At 45.6% G+C, this 20,953-nt stretch overlaps 4 protein-coding genes across 15 annotated transcripts; 2 read left to right on the plus strand and 2 right to left on the minus strand.

Annotated features, from left to right (window-relative positions):
- Positions 1–851: 851 nt before the first annotated feature.
- LOC133921392 (17.8 kDa heat shock protein-like) lies at positions 852–1,667 on the minus strand. The gene has a single exon (XM_062366233.1). The coding sequence runs from the start codon at positions 1,619–1,621 to the stop codon at positions 1,163–1,165; it is 459 nt and encodes a 152-aa protein (XP_062222217.1). The 5' UTR covers positions 1,622–1,667; the 3' UTR covers positions 852–1,162.
- Positions 1,668–9,490: 7,823 nt separating this feature from the next.
- On the minus strand, positions 9,491–12,512 carry LOC133921394 (uncharacterized protein At1g26090, chloroplastic). Its single transcript, XM_062366236.1, has 7 exons — positions 12,210–12,512; positions 11,837–11,980; positions 11,680–11,754; positions 11,416–11,603; positions 11,148–11,313; positions 10,661–11,062; positions 9,491–9,626 (listed from the first exon to the last, which is right to left on the minus strand). The coding sequence occupies exons 1-7, from the start codon at positions 12,384–12,386 to the stop codon at positions 9,495–9,497; spliced, it is 1,284 nt and encodes a 427-aa protein (XP_062222220.1). The 5' UTR covers positions 12,387–12,512; the 3' UTR covers positions 9,491–9,494.
- LOC133921393 (pentatricopeptide repeat-containing protein At1g71060, mitochondrial-like) lies at positions 12,438–14,282 on the plus strand. Its single transcript, XM_062366235.1, has one exon. It carries the CDS (start codon positions 12,574–12,576, stop codon positions 14,044–14,046), a length of 1,473 nt encoding a protein of 490 aa, XP_062222219.1. The 5' UTR covers positions 12,438–12,573; the 3' UTR covers positions 14,047–14,282.
- A 2,395-nt stretch (positions 14,283–16,677) lies between these two features.
- On the plus strand, positions 16,678–20,711 carry LOC133921396 (uncharacterized). 12 transcript variants are annotated; one of them, XM_062366241.1, is made up of 11 exons: positions 16,678–16,946; positions 17,038–17,419; positions 17,645–17,831; positions 17,984–18,273; positions 18,358–18,591; positions 18,670–18,813; positions 18,894–19,021; positions 19,109–19,197; positions 19,341–19,432; positions 19,745–19,911; positions 20,367–20,711. In XM_062366241.1, the coding sequence occupies exons 3-11, from the start codon at positions 17,714–17,716 to the stop codon at positions 20,431–20,433; spliced, it is 1,329 nt and encodes a 442-aa protein (XP_062222225.1). In that variant the 5' UTR covers positions 16,678–16,946; positions 17,038–17,419; positions 17,645–17,713; the 3' UTR covers positions 20,434–20,711. The 12 variants fall into 12 exon arrangements, 8 of the variants coding, with proteins under 8 accessions (XP_062222225.1, XP_062222223.1, XP_062222224.1 ...); XM_062366239.1 differs by having other exon boundaries at positions 17,038–17,831; XM_062366240.1 differs by having other exon boundaries at positions 17,044–17,831.
- The last annotated feature ends 242 nt before the right edge of the window (positions 20,712–20,953 follow it).

The following is a 20,953-nucleotide window of genomic DNA, read 5'->3' on the forward strand; positions in this document are numbered from 1 at the left end:
GAGCGGAGGGGTCGTCTAGTTGCGACGGCGAGGGCGGCTCCAGCGGGCAGCGAGGATGGCGGAGTCGGTCGGTAGTCGACGCCTTGATGGAGCACGATCAGGTGGAGGAGGAGACGCAATGGTGGCGGCGCCAGCCCGGCTTTAGATCTGGCGCGATGAGCTCTGGTCATTGGACGACGACCAACGCAGGGACCACGGCGGCACAAAGGTCGGCGACAACATGGAGGCGAGGGCATCGGGCGGTCCGATGCAGAGCAGAGGGACCCAAAGTGATGCTATCGATGGGTCACAGCCAAGGACGATGATCATGAGCAACAAGGCCTTGTGGCTCATGACGACGACTCAAAAAGGGATTGCATCTATATAGATTTGTGGCTACTGCTACTGCTTAATGACATGAAAATAGCGGTGGATTAATAGGATCGATTACGAAAAACTAGCTGCAGGTTGCAACAGCCTTGACAGAAATCATGAAGATTGATCTCCCTAGGCAGCGCGGCGAAAGTGAATGCGATTTAAGGTTAGGACAAAACCTAAACTGATACTATGCAAAAAGAATAGATTACGTAGAATAAATTGCATCGAACCTCTCAGACGGTATAAATAAAGTAAGAAGAAAAAAACTCACCTATACATATAGCATTATAGAATTACAAATACTAGCTACCGAATATAAACAACCAGTCGCCCAATACGACGGGCTGCACATTTTTGCCTGCTGGGGCTCCGGGCCCGCAGCCTGGAGACGAAATGTCAGGAGGCAGAGCCGGAGATGGAAAGCAACTGAAGAACAACCTTCAATGTCGCACCTACCTACTAGTCAGACATTCACGCCTTTCGATGTCCTCTCCGATCAGTAATCATATGTGATTCTGCTTTCACCTTTGGAAGCAACACAAAATTGGCAAGCTGATCGTGGAAACAAAAACCTCAAACCACAACCTGAATTTTGTTACAACGGATGACGGGAAGCAACAGAATTTACAGGTTCACATCTCACAAGTCCAACGCAAAGAGATTCAGTTCACTACAAGTAAGCAAGCAGACGAATGCACCTATTTACAATGTCACGCACGCACCAAACCATGCAACTTTGCGGAGACCACAGGGACTCTCCTCCGGCTCGCAAGTCTCGTTGACTGCCTCGTCGCGTCGCGTGGCGTCAGGGCCAGAACCTGCAGCAGACGGGCTTCTTGCCGCCGTGCTGCCGCTTCTTGCCGACCTTCCGCTTGGGAACGGTCACCGTGAGCACCCCGTCCGCCATGGCGGCGCGCACCTCGTCCGCGGCTGCGTCCTCGGGCAGCCGGAACTGCGTCACGAACGCGCTTGTATCCGCCCTCTCCCTGCAGTGCCACCTCACGGCGTCGCCCTTCTCCCCCTTTTGCTCGTGACCCACGATGTCGGCCTTGGCATCATCCTGATCCTGTTTGCCGCTGCGGACGCGCAGGATCCGGCCGTCCACCAGCTCTACGGCCACCTGCTCTTTGGGCAGACCCGGGATGTCCATCTTAAACACGTGCGCCTCCGGCGTTTCTTTCCAGTCCATCGGCGGCCGTGCGTCACCGACGCCAGCGTCGGGGAAGAACCTGTCGAGCAGCATGCGTGACAGAGACAACGACATGCTGGCCTTCTTCTTTCTAGAGTGCTGAATCGACTGACGAGCTGGATTAACTAGCGGCTTACTGTGTCTCGCAGAACTACTGAGTGCTCTTTTATAGGCGCGAGCACAGCGGAGGGAGAAAGAACGAGAACGTGTGCACTGGCTTCTGCTGCTTCGGGTTTTTTTACACTTTTCCTCCGTCTAGTTCTCTCCAGATGCCAGTGCAAGTCGTCGCAGGGCATGGGGCGCGAGCTCGGGTTTCTTCTGGAACTATCGCAGGTGTTCTTGAGCGGAGAAAGAAAATAAGAGATCAGTTAGGCGGGGCTTGACGAAGACGGAGTCTTATAAACATTTTTACACGGCCGTGATGCGCTCGTGGTGAAAAGACACGAGCGACCAACGGCTCTGATGGACCCATGTATGAAGGCCGTGCGCATTGAAAACTTGGAATTTCATTCTTTATTTTCCATTGCGAGAGCAGTGAAGAGCACTGCCAAATTACGACGGGTCCTGAGCGCTTCTGTTCTAGAGGACATTTATTTTGCTTGCTTAAACAACAACAATGCCTAGAATTCAGTGTAAAACAACACTTGCACTTCCGATCCTGGACCGATTTAGATTTTCTCGGGATGGGAGGCAACTTCTGAGCAGACGTGCAAAAATTTCAAGTTGCAGTCAGTGCTTACGAGTCTAAGACCGGATGCTGACAATGAGGTTCCTGTGTCCAACAGTCCAAGTTGCAGTCACCAATTCTGCATTTTTCAGACAAAACAGCAGTTCAGTAAGGTAGTGTTTGGTTGGAGAGTGAGGTAGGATGAGATGATTTCATTCATGTATTTAGAGATGAGATGGAATAGTCTGGAATCAGATGTTTGTTTGGTGAGTAGGATGAAACGACTCTATTTTAGATTTCGGGCCCACCATTAGTGACCCGTCCCGAGTAGGATGGCTGCGTTCAGTTTTTTTTCTGGAACAAATTTGTCCCGAATCTTTGAAGAATATTCTCTGATTGAGAAACATCCCATCCCACTGGACTCCAACCAAACAGCTCAAAAACAAAATGGATCCGCTCCATCTCAACTCATCCCACGAACCAAACACTACCTAAACTTTCAGCGTCAGCAAAACAACAGACCAAGCACGGGGCAAACTTGCCCAAGCCAAGCGCAATTGAATTTTTCACTAGGTTTGTAAAAGACTGGCGCGATCGCGCGAAGCGGCTCCAACGACGGCCACCGTCGTGGAGTTGTGCCAGTGGCAAGCATTGGGCCACCGTTTCTCTTGTCACGGCGGCCGGCCGGCTGCACTGTAAGCCGTGACGTCGTAAAGTCCCCCCTTCAGTTCTGCTTTAATATGTGTACGTGCGAAGCGTACACGCCGAGGGACACGCATACCGATATATCGATCAGACTGAGCGGAATTCGATTCGGACCATGGCGCCAGAGCTGCTGCAGTACAGTGACCCTCCAACGAATGGCGGAGGTCGGGTGCTCCGGCTAGTGTGAGCCTGAAGGCAGTGAGGCTATTTTTTTAAAAGGAACGGTTAGGCTATATCAATATAAATTAAATTGTTTTTACTATATTCAATTAGAAAATCATACGAGTAGAAGATTATAGATTATTACCAATGGTCACGTACTGTAACAGAAGAAGAGTTGTGTGTGTCCACAAATAGGAGGTAGTCGATCTTGTCACGAACCGAACATCTCTTCCTAGCGTCCTTGTCACCGATCAGTACCACAACAACGACAGTAGCATCTCCACGATATCCACACGTACAAGGATAGAACGTCGTACGTTGGTATGCTAGTATCGTACCCGGCTAGGGTCTCGTAGGGAGGTCAAATGAAGGTGGCGGCTAGAGTTTTAGGGTGGCGGAATCAATACATCCACGCCCTTGCCTTATCTTATATAAAGCATGCTAATGAGCATTTAATCATATTAAAGTTCATCATGACTCTAAATCTTAATAGATATTTAATCATATTAAATCTCACTTGCAGATCTAATCTACATATACGAACTATAGTGCATATCACCAATAATCTCACACTTGGATTGGAGTCAATCATGCAAGTTTTAAATTTCATCCCTTTAAGTGTGTGACCCGAAGTTCATGTATAAATGGTCGCTATCCAAAAACCCTTTTCTGAATTGCAAGTCAATGGTTGTACCTAACAAGATATATTGACTCTCTAATGCACACAAAAATCATATCGGTTAAATCTTGATATACTTATGCACCAATCCCTTTACCACATGATACCAGTTAAGCTCAAGGTGAGATACGTGTCATCCTTGTGATAGCTCGACCATTCACTCGATCTCGTGGTGGATTATAATCTCATGATCAACTCTTTAATCACATTGGTGTGGCTATGTACTTTCTTAATCCATCCATATCGAGGGGTCCAGAGATATCTCTCCCGTTATTTAAGAGGGACAAATTCTATCTTGATAACTTATATCCCACGGTATATCTCATAGCATACTCAAAAACTATCTTTATAACTACCCAGTTACAGAGTAGCATTTGCTACTATACATTCAGGGAATCAATGGCGATCTCAGGTATAGGATCTCGATGGTATATCATTTAGACTACAGCTGATGGCACAATAAATAACATCCCAGCAGTGTCTCAAGGTGGGTCAATCCAACACGATGTTCTCTAACATGTGTCTACATTATTGATTTGATATCTCCATACATATGATCTGTGAAACATGATCATCTATCAATCAATGTGTTAATCTATTAATCATTATTGTCCTATATAATGATACAATATTACGGATTATTGTCCCACATAATGATACGAGATTAGGGATTATTTAGAATTAATATCATAATATAACAAAGAGTTTCACAAATAAGTCGCATACTTACTGATCAATATAAATGATAATTATTCAAGAAACCAAATAAACAATTATTTAAAAGCGCATAAACATGGGCATCTCTCACATGCACAAGACTCAATTGTGCAAGTATCTAATACCCATAGAGCTTATGTGTGTCTCGTGCTTAGGTTGCGAAAGAGGCTTCCTCAATGGATCAGCAATATTCGAATCCGTATGCACATTATATATCTTTATGTCACCTCTATCTATGATCTCTCGGATGAGGTGATAGCGTCGTAGTATTCTGGTGTGATCTAGGCTCCTTGGCTTATGCAATGACTACACTATTATCATAATATAGGTCTATTAGACTAGACGCACTAGAGACTACATTCAACTTAGAAACAAATTTTTTGATCCAAATAACCTCTTTTGCAGCTTCAGAAGCTACTATGTACTCGGTCTCCATCGTTGAATCGGTAACCGTTTCTTATTTGGAATACTTACAACTCACCGTTCGTCCATTAAGGCAAAACACAAATCCAAACTGCGATCTGAAATCGCTCTTGCTAGTTTGAAAGCTAGCATCAGTGTAACCATTTACAATGAACTCCTCTTCACCTCCATAGACCAAAAACATATCATTAGTTCTTTTGAAGTACTTCAGGATATTCTTAGTTGCTACTGTAGCGAAAATGACCCTATTAGGTCATAATTATGATTTTGGTGATTAATGACAACATAGTCATTAGCACTAACATATTTGTTAAGAATATATGTTAGTAGATCTCATGGATGCAATATATGAAGAAGTCATCAAAGTCGGGATAAAGTTTGGACTGAATTGGATAAGTCCTAGGAAAAAATGACTACACTGGATGGTCTGGTGCTCAGTACTTTGTACACACCAGAATGTTTTCACTCAAAAAAGAAAAATGAAGACCTCACTAGATGGTCCGATGATCAGAGTACTGTACATCGGATGTCTACACCAGAACATTTAACAGAAGCTGTGCAAATGAGGAAAGGAAAGATTTTAACTCACCGATGGTCCGGTGATGAAGAAGTTAACACACCAGAGTGTTTTCTAGCAAGATGTCAAAGCCTCAGTAGAAGATGGAACAACACACCAGAAGGTCCGGTGATCAGAGTGTAACACCAGGTTTCAAAGGAATAAAATCGGGCACGACACATGTATGCCAGAATCAAGTTTCTTGCATGCGTTACATCATCAATGTATCATCATAGTGCCATTATTACAATAACGCTATTAACTTATTACAAAAGGACCTGATAGTCTAAAAGAAAACACAGTGGAACAAGAGAGCTTCAGCGCCAGCGAATCTTCCATCTTTCACAGGCATGAACCGGGGACACACCAGCCTAGAATAGCAACTCCAGATCAAAGTCGTCCTCATCGAAGGAACCAGCTTTATTGACAACTTCTGAACAGCAGAAGGATGCAAGAAAGGGGACAACATGTGTGAGTAAAAAATGTATTCCATAAGTGTGGGAAAAACATGCTATAGGACTAAGTCAAGGAAAGGTTAGACACTTGTTAACTGCACTAAACAACTTTGACCTCAACGGGCATCTCATTTACTAAGTGAGGAGACACAACTATGACAAGGAGGAACAACCTATCGGATTCCATCCGACTACCAAGACTCACCAAGTAATTCCATTACCCGGATACCCAACCAACTATACCAAAACCCTGATCCCAGCTAATCAAGAAGAAGTCCAAGTCGCTCTTGACCGTGAGCATGACTGATCGATCAAGTTTATACTTTGCAGAATTTACACAGCTTTCCCCACGAGTCATGATTCTCGTGTTGCTTCACACTTCCAGGGTATGGAGCCAGAGTTTCACTACAAGTCCTTCACAAATCTCCCGTCGAGCAGTAGGCACCCACTGAGGTTTCACCGTTAACAAACGATTCCATCGCTGCAGAAGCCCCGTTTTGTGCCACTCAATCGTCCATTGGTGCCCACTGAACCGGAGGAGTGGCTAATTATTTGGTCAGGCCGTACCCATATAATCTCCGTGGTTGTGCGGTTTAGCTAGGTTACATGCTTTAAGAACAGGTCCTTAAGATCTCATACAAGAACAACCACAAACTAATGGTGCATTATTCGCACACGTGCATTCCCGCACCATCATCATACAAATATTATGTTGGGATCACTATACTATGTTGCTACAAAATTACCATACCCGATTCTTATTGCATATTTATTAGTCAAAATTGACATTTACCCATCTATGATAGCACTAGCATATCTACCCTTAACTACCCCTGATTCATCAATGGCGATAAGGATAATCATACAAGAGCTAGTAAAACTTAACATGGGATTCCAAATTAAACGAGTATGCAATGAAGGATAACTAACTACATATGAATCCTAAAACGTAAGCAAGATGTTCAAGGACACTTAACTTTAACTAAGGATTGTTTCAAGTCTTCGAAAACTTGATCTTGTAGAATCCCGAACTGATCACCTCCTAATCGACACACTAGAAAAGCACATAAGGGAAACTACTAAGAACAGTACACCAAACAGTACTAAAACTATGTAAAAACGCTATAAAAAGATTCTACACGTTGCTACAAATATTTGAGCACAAAAATCGTCTAAATCGGAGCTACGAGCAAAAAGTTATAAGCTTTTGAAGTTCCAGGGACTTTTCTGTAAATTTTACTTAATTTCAGAGATTAAACCAATTTGTTTTTATACTGAAAATCCTTTCACTGCACATGGTGACAAATTATTTTTGAATAGGAAAAGGGCGGTGGACTGAGTCTATGGCTTGTGAACCAAAGGGAGGGGCTTCGGTCCATCGGTCCACCATGGACTGAGGGAGCCGGTGGCATGCACTCGGTGGCGGGGTGGCTGGAGAGCGGCCGGACCGGTGCTCCGGTAGCTGAACCTCACTTACAAGCGGCGGAACGTGGAGAGGGGCGCGCGGGGATCGTCACCTTGGGGTTCTCGAAGGCTGGAAAGGGCGATGGACGGCCAGTGACGAGGTAAACGACGGCGGTGGTCAGTGAAGCATCGAGAACGGGATCTGGCAGCTCGAACGATGACGGCAAGCCCTAGGTTCGATGCTGAAGAGTCATGCAAGGCCGCAGAACGGGTTAAAACGGCCGGAGATGGCTCGAAAACGAAGAGAATGGGCGGCGGCACACTTCACCGGAGTTGAAGAAGAAGGCGTCGGTGGTGACATTTCCGGCGAAAGAAATGAGGGTGAAGGGGTGGCTCAAGTGCGGAACTTTGCGGAGAAGGTAATGGCCGACTTAAATAGGCATGAGGGGGAGGAAGTGGACCGGCCGGGGCGGTTTCCATACGGCGAGCTATCACCATAAATCGGAGTAATGGAGAAGGAAAGATGGGAGGGGAAAAGGGGCGGTTTCCATGCAGCGAGTGAAGGAGGGGCGGAGATCGCGGCACGGTCGGATTTAGCGAAGGAACGCCTTGGGTTGGGCGGTGATTTTGGATCAGGTGGTGTAATTTGGGGCTGCTCAAGCGGGCGGAAGGAGGAGGAAGTAGAGCTGGCTCGAGCGGCTCGGTGGCTCTGCTGCGGGCCCACAAGGCAGAGAGACAGAGGAGCGAGGTGACTGGCTCGGGCGTGGGGGCAACGACCGGCTTGGGTAGGCGCGAGCAGGCCAGCCTGACGACCCACGCGGGAAAAAGAAAAGGAGAGAGGGGGAAGGGAGGAAATGGGCTGGAAGAAGGAAATTTTGCCTGGGAGCACTTTAACGATTTTGAAATTGCTTTTATTTTTATATTTTGAACCAAATTCAAAAGTGGTTTAAACGAGCGTCTTCTAATAAACTTTTGCAAATATTTTCTACACATAAAAACTTATTGCATCTATAACAGCATGAATTCATCAAACACAAATATAACCTATGGCAAATTAAGTTTAGAAATTAATTTCTTCTATTGAACAAAATTTACAACTACTAATTTAATTCTAGCAAAATTTTAAACTATTGCATTGAAAATTTAGGGTATTACAAACCTACCCCTTAGCTTGAATCTTGCCCTCGAGATTCGGAAGGATCGAAGAAGAGATGGGGGAATTTAGCACGCTCTGTCGAGCCGGTTGTTGTCTAAGCCATGCCGAACAAGCAACATTTCGTCACACCCATGAGCTGGGGCAAAGCGCTACCGGCCACTTTGCGTGCATGCGCTCGTGCAGTCAAGGCACAATCAATAAAGCGAGGGACGTGTCATCCTGCGTCGCACCAGTGTTCTGTCTTTCAGACGAGGTCTATGCGTTTAACTGCAGAAGTTTCAACGACAGAGGCGGGTGCACCGACCAGCGTGTGATGCCGTGCCCTTTGATGGGGCCAATTAATAATTTGTCACTCTTACGAATGATAATTATACTCTCTCACTAATATGTGGACGCATCTGAATCAAGATGATAAATTGTTAATCACTCAATATAATGAGTAGCAAATTGTTAAATAACCCCCTTTGATGACCCACGGAATACATGCGGCACGCCGTGTCACGAAGCCCCCAAACGGCGGCACCTTCGAAGCAAGGCGACGAAGGGGAGGGGCGTGCACCGCATGAGCCGTTCTCGACCTGAGAAAGGTCAATCAGGCGGGGCTCGGGGAGTGTAGATCATCTTAAATTTTGACACGGCCGTGATGCGCTCCTGGTGAAAGACCTGTGCGGCCAACGGCTCTGATGGATCGATGCAGGCTACACGTGTGAGAAGTTCAGTGGAACTCCATTCTTTCTGATCTCGAAAGCAGTGCAAAAATTGCCAAATTACTCGTGTATTGTGTGCCTATGTTTTTTAAAAAGTAACACTGTGCAGTTTCACTTGGCTTAAAACAAACAACAACGAAAAAGCTACACATAATTCAATCTAGAATCAGACATGCAATTCCGATCCTAGTTCTCATGATCGGCAGTAACTGGCGATCTGAAGTTGGGACTCAGGTCAGTCACAAGTATACTTTAAAAATGAATAGAAGGACGGGATGGCAAGTATAGGTAATTATCTAGTCGTGCCTGCGAGTCTGCTACCGGATGCTAACAATAAGGTTCCTGTCGACGAACTTGGCGCCCCCAATCTTTCCCTGCATTGCCGGTGGCAATTTTATGACACGCCTCTGGTCTCCAGCTTCGATCAACAGTTCTGATCCACCTCTATACTGCATTTTTCAAACAAAACAAAATATCAGTAAATTCTTGGCGTCGACATGAATTATCATCATACCTAACTAAATCACTGATCAGTAGTTTTGTATAAATTTAACAGAGTTTCTGCAGAACATTGTCTAACCCCAAAGATTGTCATAACTCATAAGAACACCTTCAGACGACTATCAGTAAAATGTTCCAAAATGCAGATAGGATGCAAAAGGGTTAACCACATGAAAAATCTCTTTCAGACCATGCTAGCCATTTCATTTGACCTTACAATCACAAATAACTGGTTACTTGTGACCTAAAGCAGTTTACTTTGATTAAAAAATAAAGCAGAGTACTCCTCACTCTTTATTTTGGTGTATTCAACTCTGTAAAAGCTCTTTTATGCTGCAAGGGGCAAACTTGCCCGTGCCAGACGCAATTCAATTTTTTATTTTTCTCTAAGTTTGTAATGACAGGCAGACAGCAAAGTTGCAACATAAGCAATAGCCGGAAGTTCTTAAGTTTTAATATCAGCTCGTAGTATTCCAAGAACTGATAAGTTGACTACAGTAGCAGGAAGGTGGGGGGAGGGGGGAGGGAAACCCTGAAATTTTTTGCACATAAAATCATAAACTGTAAAATCCAGTGATCCACAGTGCCACTTACCGGCTAAATTGCTTGTTGATATAACAAGCAAGATCAGCAACTTTTGTAAATGCAAACACATGAAGACAAGGTGAACTGAGGAAATGTGTGTCAAATTCTAGACAAACGGGGCACTTTTATCAACAAAAATGTGGTTGCTCATCTGGCACTTCGTCTGAACTTTATTCAGGAAGTTCAGGTCTCAAGTCTTCTTTTCTATTATGTTTTTATGGTTCTCACATTTGCGGCTAGAAAAGACTTCATGGAAAATGAAACTTTACATCAAGACAGCATGATCTCTGGATAACTAAAACTACTAAAAATTTAATTTGCAGACCATTTAACCTAATTAGTTTTGACTCGTAGTATATAAACCAGATGCAATAGAGAGATAGATCAATTGTCTTACTTGATATAGTTTGATTTCAGACTTATCAAAGCCTGGCATGAAAAGGGTTACCAATTTCTGAACAGAATCAAAACTAACTGAAGGATACACCCCGGTGAACGTAGTCCTCAATTGTTCCTTTGTGTTTTGGCTCAATGAGCTTAATGCTCTGCCCCAATCTGCAGAAGAATCATTTGAGAGAAATGGAAGAAACGAGAAAGCCAACGGCAAGAACGTCTGAGCAACTTCTTGGTGCATTTCAGAAGGGTCTTCAGTATAACCAAATGCCCCACATATTTGACCGCCAGCTTGTGTGGTGCAACCCCAGTATCTTAATGCAGAGGATACAGAGATTGATCTCCTCGGATCCATGATAAGGAAGCACGCGAGTTTTGAGGGATCAGCAAACCAAACTGAGATTCTCTACAGAATTTAGCAACTTTTGGTTAATATGAGAAAACATATGCACTGTGTTAACACAAAAATAAATTAAACCGGAAAAAAATACCTCAAGAAGTTGTTCGATTTCATTCCATATCTCTGTACTCAGCCTCCCTTCACTAGTTTTACCATTTGGCCTTGCAGCATCATATATTAGTTTCAGTATTGAAGGAGAAGCCAGTCTTCCTATGTCAGTCTTCTCAGCTATGTCCCTCACATACCTCAAGTAAGACCTGTCTTTTATATAGCACAAACATTAAGTTTAGAATCCTGACTGAAGTTAAAGTTATGGTCCCCTAAAGAAAAGGTTATGGCCAAGCAAGTAGAACATAAACCTGGCTCTCTCAGTAGCACCTATCAACCGTAGTATTTCCTCCGTATTGTTGCAATCATACACTACCACATCAAATTCCTGTTGTGAACTACTCCTTCCAGATGAAAAGAAGTTAAGGAGCTTCTGAAGAGCCAAGACTGAACAAATCGAATCCATTCCGGGTAAAATTCCAAGCTCCTCTCCTACGATCTATTCTATGAAAAACAGCAGCTGAAATGAATGCTTGATCCTCATCAGCCATATTATAACGAAGTTAATCACCTACCCCTTCAAGGACTCCTTGAGTAAAATTGACCTGGGCATCTACCTTCTTCAATCGGTCAAGAGGTTCAAGTAGCATCTATGATTTAATCAGAAAAAAATCCTGTCAAATTAAAGACATGCTCCAGTACATGACACAATATCGCATTCAAGTATGTTACTTTACTAGTCTCCAGCTTTATCGTTGATAAATTGGCAGCGCACTCGGTAAGTGAATTCCCAATCTTACAGCCCATCAATTGCTCCGCGGTAGGATCCTGGGACTGAATAACTAGGCATGTCTTGAAGCCTTCACTTGCATAATACTGCAACATGGAGAAGAACAGTTCTTTCATATACCACAATCCAAAATCACTATCTAATATGACCCTGATAGTAATATACAGTGTATTCAGCTCAAAGCAGTTATCCACGTCAACATCGCAGTCCAGTTCTAGCAGTCATCGACGCAGCAGCGAGCTCAAACCACACAAAAGCTACAATTTGCTATCAACATAATGACCACGACTATCACGGAAGAAAGCAAGTTATCACCTGAGCGGCGACGGCGGCCGCGGTGGTCTTGCCGGAGCCGCCCTTGCCGAGGAAGGTCACCAGCTTCGGAGGCGGACCGGCGCCGGCGGAACTGGCAATGACCATGCGCCCCCTGCGGCCTCTCCGGTGGGCGACAGTGAGGGTTTGCCTCACCGAGACGACAAAGGACAGCGCCATCCGCCGTCTCCGCGGCTTGCCTTGCGATTTGGTTGGGATTTCGTCGGGGCTTTCGGCTCGGCCGGGGCCTCTCTAGCTGTAGCAGTTTATAAGGTCGGGATAGGACTCGGGACAAAAACACAGCAAAAAACCCATCTTGGCCGGCTATCCCCGATCCCACCAAACCCCCGAGTCCCCGCCCACGACGATGTCCGACCATCGGCCGAAGCGGCTGCCAGACGCCGCTGCCGCCGTGGCCTCCCCGGCGGCGAAGCGCGCCTGCGACCCGTCCGCACCGGCGTTCCCCACGTACAAGGACGCGCCCGACCTGCCCCCCAAGATCCGCCTCCTCTGCGAGATCCTGGCCTCCACCGCCCCCGACGTGGACGCCGCGCTCGACGACGCCGACGTCCGCGTCACCACCGCCGACGTCGAGCAGGTGCTCCGCTTTTCCTACGCCCATCCGCGCGCCGCCGTCGCCTTCTTCCGCTGGGCGGGCCACCGGCACCTCGGCCACGACCATTCCCCCTACTCGTGGAACCTCGTCGTCGACATCCTCGGCAAGAACCGCCTCTTCGGTCCCATGTGGGACACCGTTGGCTCCATGCGGACCCAGGGCCTGCTCTCCCTCGCCACCTTCGCCTCCGTCTTCTCCTCCCTGGCTGCTGCCCCCGGCAGCTCCCCGCTCAAGGCGTTCGTGGACATGCCGCGCTACGGCATGGAACGCGACACTCCCGCGCTCAACTCGCTCCTCTCCGCGCTCTGCCGGGCCAACCGCCTCGACGACGCCCGCGCCGTGATCCCCGTGGCGCGCGCCGAGGCCGGCACGCGCCCGGACGCCGACTCCTACGCCATCCTCCTCGAGGGATGCGAGGCTGCCGCCGATCCGCGGGTTGCTCGCGAAGTGTTCGACGAAATGGTGCGCTCCATCGGCTTCGATCCTGCCAACGTGCCTGCCTATGACTCCTTCCTCACAACGCTTGTTTCAAGTGACTCCTCTACGGCGCTACCGGAAGCGATGGAGTATCTTGCGATCTTGAGCCGGCGCGGATGTTCACCTGGAGAGAAGTTCTTCCGTGCTGCTCTCGCCGCACACCTTGAGGCGCGCGAATTGCACGGTGCAATGGTGGTTTGGAATGACTTTGTCAGACATCGGGGGCTCGTCCCGGATATGGAAATGTACAACACAATGATCATGCTGCAGGGCAGTCTTGGGCATGCTGAGGTGATAGTGGAGTATCTCGACGACATGGCCTTCAATGGAGTGTTCCCCGACCCCAACACGTACAATGTAGTCCTCCAGTTTTTGCTGAAGGGGAGGAAGCTCCGGGAGGCAGCGGCGATCTTTAGTGAGATGGTCAAGAATGAGTGTTGGCCAAACGAGGCAAATTGTTCGCTTGCTCTTCGCATGTTCTTGGATACACGTGATTGGGAGATGGGAATCAAGGTGTGGAACTGCATGGTGGCGAATAACCTGCCACCATTGGAGGAGAGTGGGAACATGCTTGTATCAAAGCTGAAGGACGATAGGCTACCTGAGGCATGCAAGTTTGCAGAAGACATGATTGATCGGGGTATCAAGTTGAGCTCTTCAACGCTGTCGAAGCTGAAGCAGAGCCTGCAGAAGATTAAAAAAGGAGAGATACACGATCACCTACTTAGAAAATGGAAGGCACACTAGTCTGTTGAGCTTTCTTATATGGGTTAACAGGGTTAAAGACTAGTGAGATCGTTTCTTCAGTTAACAGCTTCATGGTGAATTTCTGGCTGCAACTAAGGAAGCGCAAGTTCCAAGTTTCCAACGCAGTTTCTAAATTTTAAGTCTTCTGTGTACAATGTAACATAGCAGGTGAGAACCTTGTCGAAAATACATATCAGGCAAGAATGGTTTGGTATCTTAAGACTTCGAGCTCCTTACATGTCTTGTCTTTTGGTGCCTGGGTTCCTTCCTTAGAGATTTTAGTTTTTATCTTTATTTTGAGCTTTCTCTTGTCCCTTAGGATACGGCATGATCTTTGACATGTCGTTTAAACGTTTTAAATTTTTTTTTGAGAAAACAACGTTTTGGTGACTGGAAAGGGTCCTAGTGAGCAAGAGGTTCGGTCTAGTTAGATTTGACAATACAAGTGTTTGAGAACTGCAAATGTTGTTATTAAGTTTCATCCGGAATGGCATTTAGGTACTAAAGAAGTGCACTGGGACTGTGCATAAAGTAAACTACTTTCTAAAGTATTGCTACGTTGTTGCTTGGTTCATAAGGAGTCTCTATGCAATGGAGTAGCTACTGGTGAATGGTGATGTATCACCTGATGATTACAATTTGCAAGCAAGTCGATACTGGGTACAACAACATCAAATTGACAATGTATTAGTACCATTTATCAAAGAGTATGTCAGTGTGGCAGCCTTGACAGTGGGTTTCTTCAGTTTGAATATTTCAGAGTTTGAAGCATTTTGAGCTTGAAAGGCGTTACAGTTCGGTGCGACTTCAGCTATCGTCGGCCTGTCAGGCTGTCGTCACCTGGCTGCTTCCATTTTGTTGTTGTCACGGGTAAACTGTTCTGTGCCTGAGAACTTGGATTGGCTACTTGCCATGGGGCGCAATTGCAGCAGAAGCGGCCGTGGAGGCATGGCCATGGGCGGCAACGGCGGTGTGATGGTGGGTTCGCGGCACGGGTGACCGTGCGACCGCGTGACGCCGAAACCAGCTGGACGATTGCGCCGCGGCGCCGTGCGGGCCAAAGAGAGTGTGCCGGCTGCCGACTCGACTGATTTCCTCAGCTCGGCTTCCGTGTCAGCCGCTGCTTCAGTGCTACGTCTATTCATTCTTCGCTGATGGGCTCTTCCCGTTCTTCACGAGACGGCGAAACGTTGTGTCTGGAACTCTGGATACTAGCCATCACTGTAAAAGAATGTGAAGAATAGCCGAACCAAACCAACGTAGCCATCACAACACGTTCTTTCACAAAATATGTTTGAAAAAAGGGGTTCTTTTATAGAAATAAACATATGGAAATTATGGAAAGCAGCCCAATCGAAGTGTGGCTGCAACCCTGCAACGCAACCGGCCCCCACACCACAGCCCCGCTCCTCAACCCACGCAGGCACCGAGACTACTTCGCTCTCTCCGGTCCCCAACGCGGCCGAGCACAACACCGAGTCACCAAGGCCCTCTGCCGGCGCCGCTCCTCAGGCTCCATTTGTACAGGGCTATGATTTTAGAGTTTCTGATTAGTTAAAAAGTGGTTGTAGTTATTAAATTTTAATTATTAATTTTTATAATAAAATTTTAATATCTCATAATATAAAAAATAGAAAAGCTCCTCTTAATCTTATTCTTAGCTTATGGTTTATTTCAATCACAGTCGTTTTCTTGTCAAAAGTCACGGAAACCGAAGCAAAGAGTTAACTATTTAAATAGTCTCTAATTTTTTCAGAAAAATCCTACCCAAACGGGGTCAGCACGCTGCTCCAATCACAGCATTGCTCCTATCTAGAGAATCGGGATCACCTAACTTCACACCACCGTGAGGCGTTAGATCTCAGTGGACGAACATGATTTTGATACACAGTAATATGTAAATAGTATATTGGTACCATATGTATCCTTATAGTATCCGGCGTCAGCTATTGTTCATCATCTCACGAATTGTTGTTTGCCTCTGACTTTACTCTGATAAAGTCAAAGGATTTGAATCCTACAAAGGTCTAGTGGAGTGGAGTGCGGATTTATCTGAACCTGTGACTGATTTCTTTTTTTTTAAATCATTCTAGCTTGTTTGAACAAATCTCCCTAATCTTAATTAAACCCAAACTTTTCTCTCAATTGTAGATTTGTGTGTCACTCAGTGAGCTTGCTGTTTGATGTAAAATCGGCTCTTGAACATAGCTGAATAATGTAAAATATTTTGACTTTCCTTTCTTCTTTTTAGTTATGGTTCGAGGCAGATATAGAGATAATTTAGAATATAGCGCTCGTGACCAGTCAGAAAATACCACTTTAAAATAGGAATTGAGAAAATGCCAATTTGGTTTAAGCTACCATAGCCATTATAATGTTTTCTCATCCAACTCTAAAGGTTTTTGCTTTGGACTCGAGCCGCTCGCCCCGCTAAAGCTACCATAGCGCCGCTCGCCCCGCTAATTTTTTTTCGATGACCCATAGGAGTGTAGACGTTTAGATTGAAGCTAACGGTTGACTCGTCCACACTCGACGTCCACAACAATTAATTTTTCACGCTGGCAAAAAATACCAATAACCGATTTCTTCGTCAAATAATTGGCTCCCCAAACTTTGGCACGAGCCTAACCCCAAAGTCCCCAATTGAACTGGTTGCCCCTGCTGATCAGACCCGACGCGCCAACCGAGTCGCTCATTTGCGCCGCCCCTCCCTCCTCCGAGGCTCCGACCGAGAAGACAACGACGTCGCCCCCCTCCCCCTCTCCTGCGCCATCCCCGTCGCCGCCCGCTTATTCCGCAAACACCGCGGCTGTCCCCTTGCTCCGCCTCCTCCTCCAGCCGAGCCGCCCGTTGGAAACACTGCCTCCGTCCCCTTCAAGTGCCCGAGGAACAATCCCAAGGTAAATTAGTTTCTGGCTTGGTCGGATTTGGCCGGACTTGAAGCAAAGCTGCTTCAGTTTTTGTTCTGCGTGTCACACAAATTCCCAGTAGGTGCAGATCTTTCATGTGGAGGGATGAATATGAGGAGGCCTACATCTGCTTCAATGAATGGCAGAGCTCCTGCCCCTTTTTCGAAAAAAATAAAGAATATGAGGCCTACATGTGCGAAATTGGAGCAGTGACTGTGGCAGTGGGCAGCAACAGAAGTTGCGGTGCAATTCGTGATATGTTGGACGCCACATTGCAGCTGAAGTCGGAGGTGGATGGGATGAAGGATCGCAGGCTGGCGGGGATGCCGGTGCGCCATGGTCGTCGTGGGTCGCTGTTGCCGTCGAAGGAGACAGGAGCGAGAAGATGAGACCGATTCTGGGAGTTGTCTTCGGGACTGGGTTGGGCAAAATGGTCAGTTCAGTTCAGGATGAAGGGCTTAGTGGTGAGAAAACATTAGAATAATAGTAAGGTGGCATAAACCGAATTGGCTCTCCTTTGGAGTGGCACTTACTCAATTCCATTCTTTCGAGTGGCATTTCCTTAATCGCCATCTTTTCGAGTAGTATATTCTAAATTTTCTCGATATATTAGTGTGCCTCTTGTAGAAGCATACAGATGCTTGCTGGACAATGGACATGTGCCTTCATCTCTCATTGCATGTCAACAGGATGTTCTTGCACCAACAAGACCCTCATTAGCATTTGCAGCTTCAGAATAAGGAGAGCAGGATAGCAGAATGGAGGATCAGGATAAATCAGATGGGTGGGATGAGGTCCTGGAAGAAGCTGATGAGTTGGCGTGTGTGCACAAAGATCCTCTTAGCACCTCATTGCTTTCTTCTGGAACAAAAAGAAGTATGAACCCATATCTCTGCTTAATATTTACTTCTCCTGTTATACAGATAATGTAGTTTCTGATCTTTCTTATGAGCAAAGGCGAACTTTGTATGTTAAACTATCCCTGGTGAATATCCTAATATGTGTCCTCTCTTTCTCCACTGATGCAGGGAGCAAAAGTGAAAAGAAGCCTACATTCTCAATACGTGGATATGGTTTTGTTGCGTTAGATGTTAAGACTGAAAACTCATGCCTTGGGGAGCAAGAAGGTACATCTGGAGTGCCACCAACTAAAGCTTCAGAAACTATGGTGGCTGAACGGTTGGAAAATATCGAGGAAGAAACTGAAGATTTGCCACAAGAGTTTGTCATTCCAACCAAGAAAGCAAATACTTCGGTTTCAGAACTTCTAGAAGATCTACAGGGTAGAAGTGGCTCTTCTGTCAGGACACAATCTTCGGTGTGTGTCTTCTCGTGTTCATGTCATTTCATTATTTGGAGGTCTTAGACAACAATTACCCTGACTCTGAATATTTCAATGCAGTTGAACCAACACACACCAAATATTGGAATTAGGGAGCAAGAAGCTTCATCTGGAGCACCATCAACTAAAGCTTCGCAAACTTTGAAGGCTGAACTGTTGGGAAATATCAAGGACGAAACTGAAGATCCGACATCAGAGTTTGCCCGTCCGACCAAGAAAGCAAATATTTCAGTTGCTGAACTTTTAGAAGACCTACAGGGTAGAAGTGACTCTTCTATCGGGACAGCATCTTTGGTGTGTTTCTTGTGGTATTGTTTCATTATTTGGGGTTATTATACAATTATTAGCTTGCCTCTGAATATTTCAATGCAGTTGCACCAGCACATCAGAGCTAAAGATTGGAAGCCAAAACCCCCTGCTTCTGGGAAGAAAACACTAGCTATTCTAGGTGAGAGAAGTCTTGTCAGTGAGGACCCATTGGAGCATGTAATTGATGGATCATCTAGTGAGGAGGAAGTATGTTTGTTAACACAGCCAATTTATTAGTCATTTGCTCAGTTGAGATTATTCAGTGTGGTCTTTTTATCGTGGAATAGGAGGTTATTCAAAACTACTTGACTTTGGTGAACAAAGATGTGAAGCGGCAAACTATGACTGACCTATTCCAAGAAGTTTTCAATCCAATAAACATGGAGGGTACCATGCTACCAATGAGATCAACTGGGTATATTAATCCTGACAATTCTTTTCAAAATGACCATTTAAATGGCTCTGGAATTCGGCTTATTTTATTTGTTTTGCTCTGTGGCAGAGTTGGTTATTATGGAAGGATGCAACAGATTATGCAGATGGAGAAAGATAGGCACGCCGAGTTCTTGAAACAGTATAATAGAGGACAAGGTTTTTAGTTGGTCCTTCATTAGCTATTATGAACATGGATGGTTGTGCTAGTAGTAGCAGTTAGTATGTCTTATATGCTTTGGAATAGGCTTTTTCTTTTCATATATACACATTTCAGAGTTGGTGAAACTTCCTATTTGCAGGTGATTCAAAGGGAATTACTGTTCAGATTATGTCAAGATCATTGGAGGGGAAGCTAACAGTCTGCCGCTGCTTGTTCCAGGAAATGAGTAATGTCTGTGTTCCATCTTTCAAAAACTCTTATCGGTTTTATTTTAGTAACATTTTGCTTTTCATGCTACTAAGTTGAACTAACATTTTCCAAGAAGAACATGGGCTTTGTGCAAAAGTCATTTCTGTCGGGCGGCTTATGGGGATAAACCACTCTTTCTGAATTGAACAGTCACGCTGTGCCACAAAGTTAAAGTTGGAAATATTCTGTTGCATCTAGAGTTTTTTTTTCTTTTATTATCAAGCCAAAAGGTATCCTTTTGTTCGACATGAAGTTCTAATTAACTGAATCTTATGTGGACACAAATTTTAACAGCATTTTGCGGCACCCATGTTTTCATGGCACTTGTGTTTCATGCAGTTTACCTCAACAGACCACACCATGTATGAAAGCGGAACTAAGAGGACCATTATCTTCAGTCCAAAGATATGTGATAATGTCGATCTTCTGGTAGGAAACATAATTCACATCTTCCCACCATGGTATGCTTCTAATTCATTTCTGTATTTTCCTTCTCTGCTTCTACTCTGTGAGCTCTTTTTTCTGTTCCACGATGCATTTTTCTCACAGGAATGAAGTTTTTTTATTTTACAACAGTAAACATCATGTATCAAAGTGGCAAGGATGAAAAATGGTTCTAATAGAGTAGTAAAAGTAGAAGCGCAAATGTCAAAAAGTGGAAGTGCTAAAGGACAGACTAGCCAATCGTTCCTTGAAAAAATATTCCAAAAAAGAATCAGACTCGCCAGGCAGTAAGTATACCTTATCATTTAGGAGTGCAAAACTTAGGACCACATTGAACATTAACAGTGCAGTCTTGTTTGCGATTTGAGTAAGTTGAACATTGGTTTATGCTACACCGCGATCTGGCTTTTTGCATTCCTTGGATCCAGGTAACATCGATGTTGAGAAATTAACAATTGGCTTACCTTGACAGGAAGGAAGTTGGAGTACAAGACGAGAACGTGATTCTTTGCACCTACTTCTCGCATAATGGGCCATGATACTCGAGATTCTTCTAGCATGCGAGCCGAGGGTCAGACTGCAACGTTAACCGTGACTGATGCCATGGCGCCTCGCCAATAAAACTGCACGCCTGCTGATAGCTTAGAACTCTAGATGTTGATGTACTAGTAGCAATTTGTATCCCTGTGTATTTACAACCTGATTTGGTTGAGCAGTTGATCCCTGCTGCAACAGCAATTGCAAGCATGTAGAACATTTTCAGCTCATGGAGATTTGAGGCTTCATATCAATGCCGATTTCGACATAGTAACCCAGACACCTGACAGGTCAAAAGAAGCGCGAGCTTGCAGTGTTGGTCTTGGGCACTTCTCGGCAGAGGCGGCCGGCAGGACGCCGGCTGAGTGGCCAACCCTGTTGCACGCAATGGACGCAACTTCCCAACAGCGTTCGCTTCCACTTCCACCACACTGGCCGGCCCGGCCGCCCGACGGATGGCGCGCGGCGCGTGGCAACGCCCGCGGTCAGCTTGGCACGTTCATCGCGCCGCGGTCAAAAAGC

Source organism: Phragmites australis, chromosome 6, assembly GCF_958298935.1.
Source record: "Phragmites australis chromosome 6, lpPhrAust1.1, whole genome shotgun sequence".
In the NCBI taxonomy this organism is placed as follows: Eukaryota; Viridiplantae; Streptophyta; class Magnoliopsida; order Poales; family Poaceae; genus Phragmites; species Phragmites australis.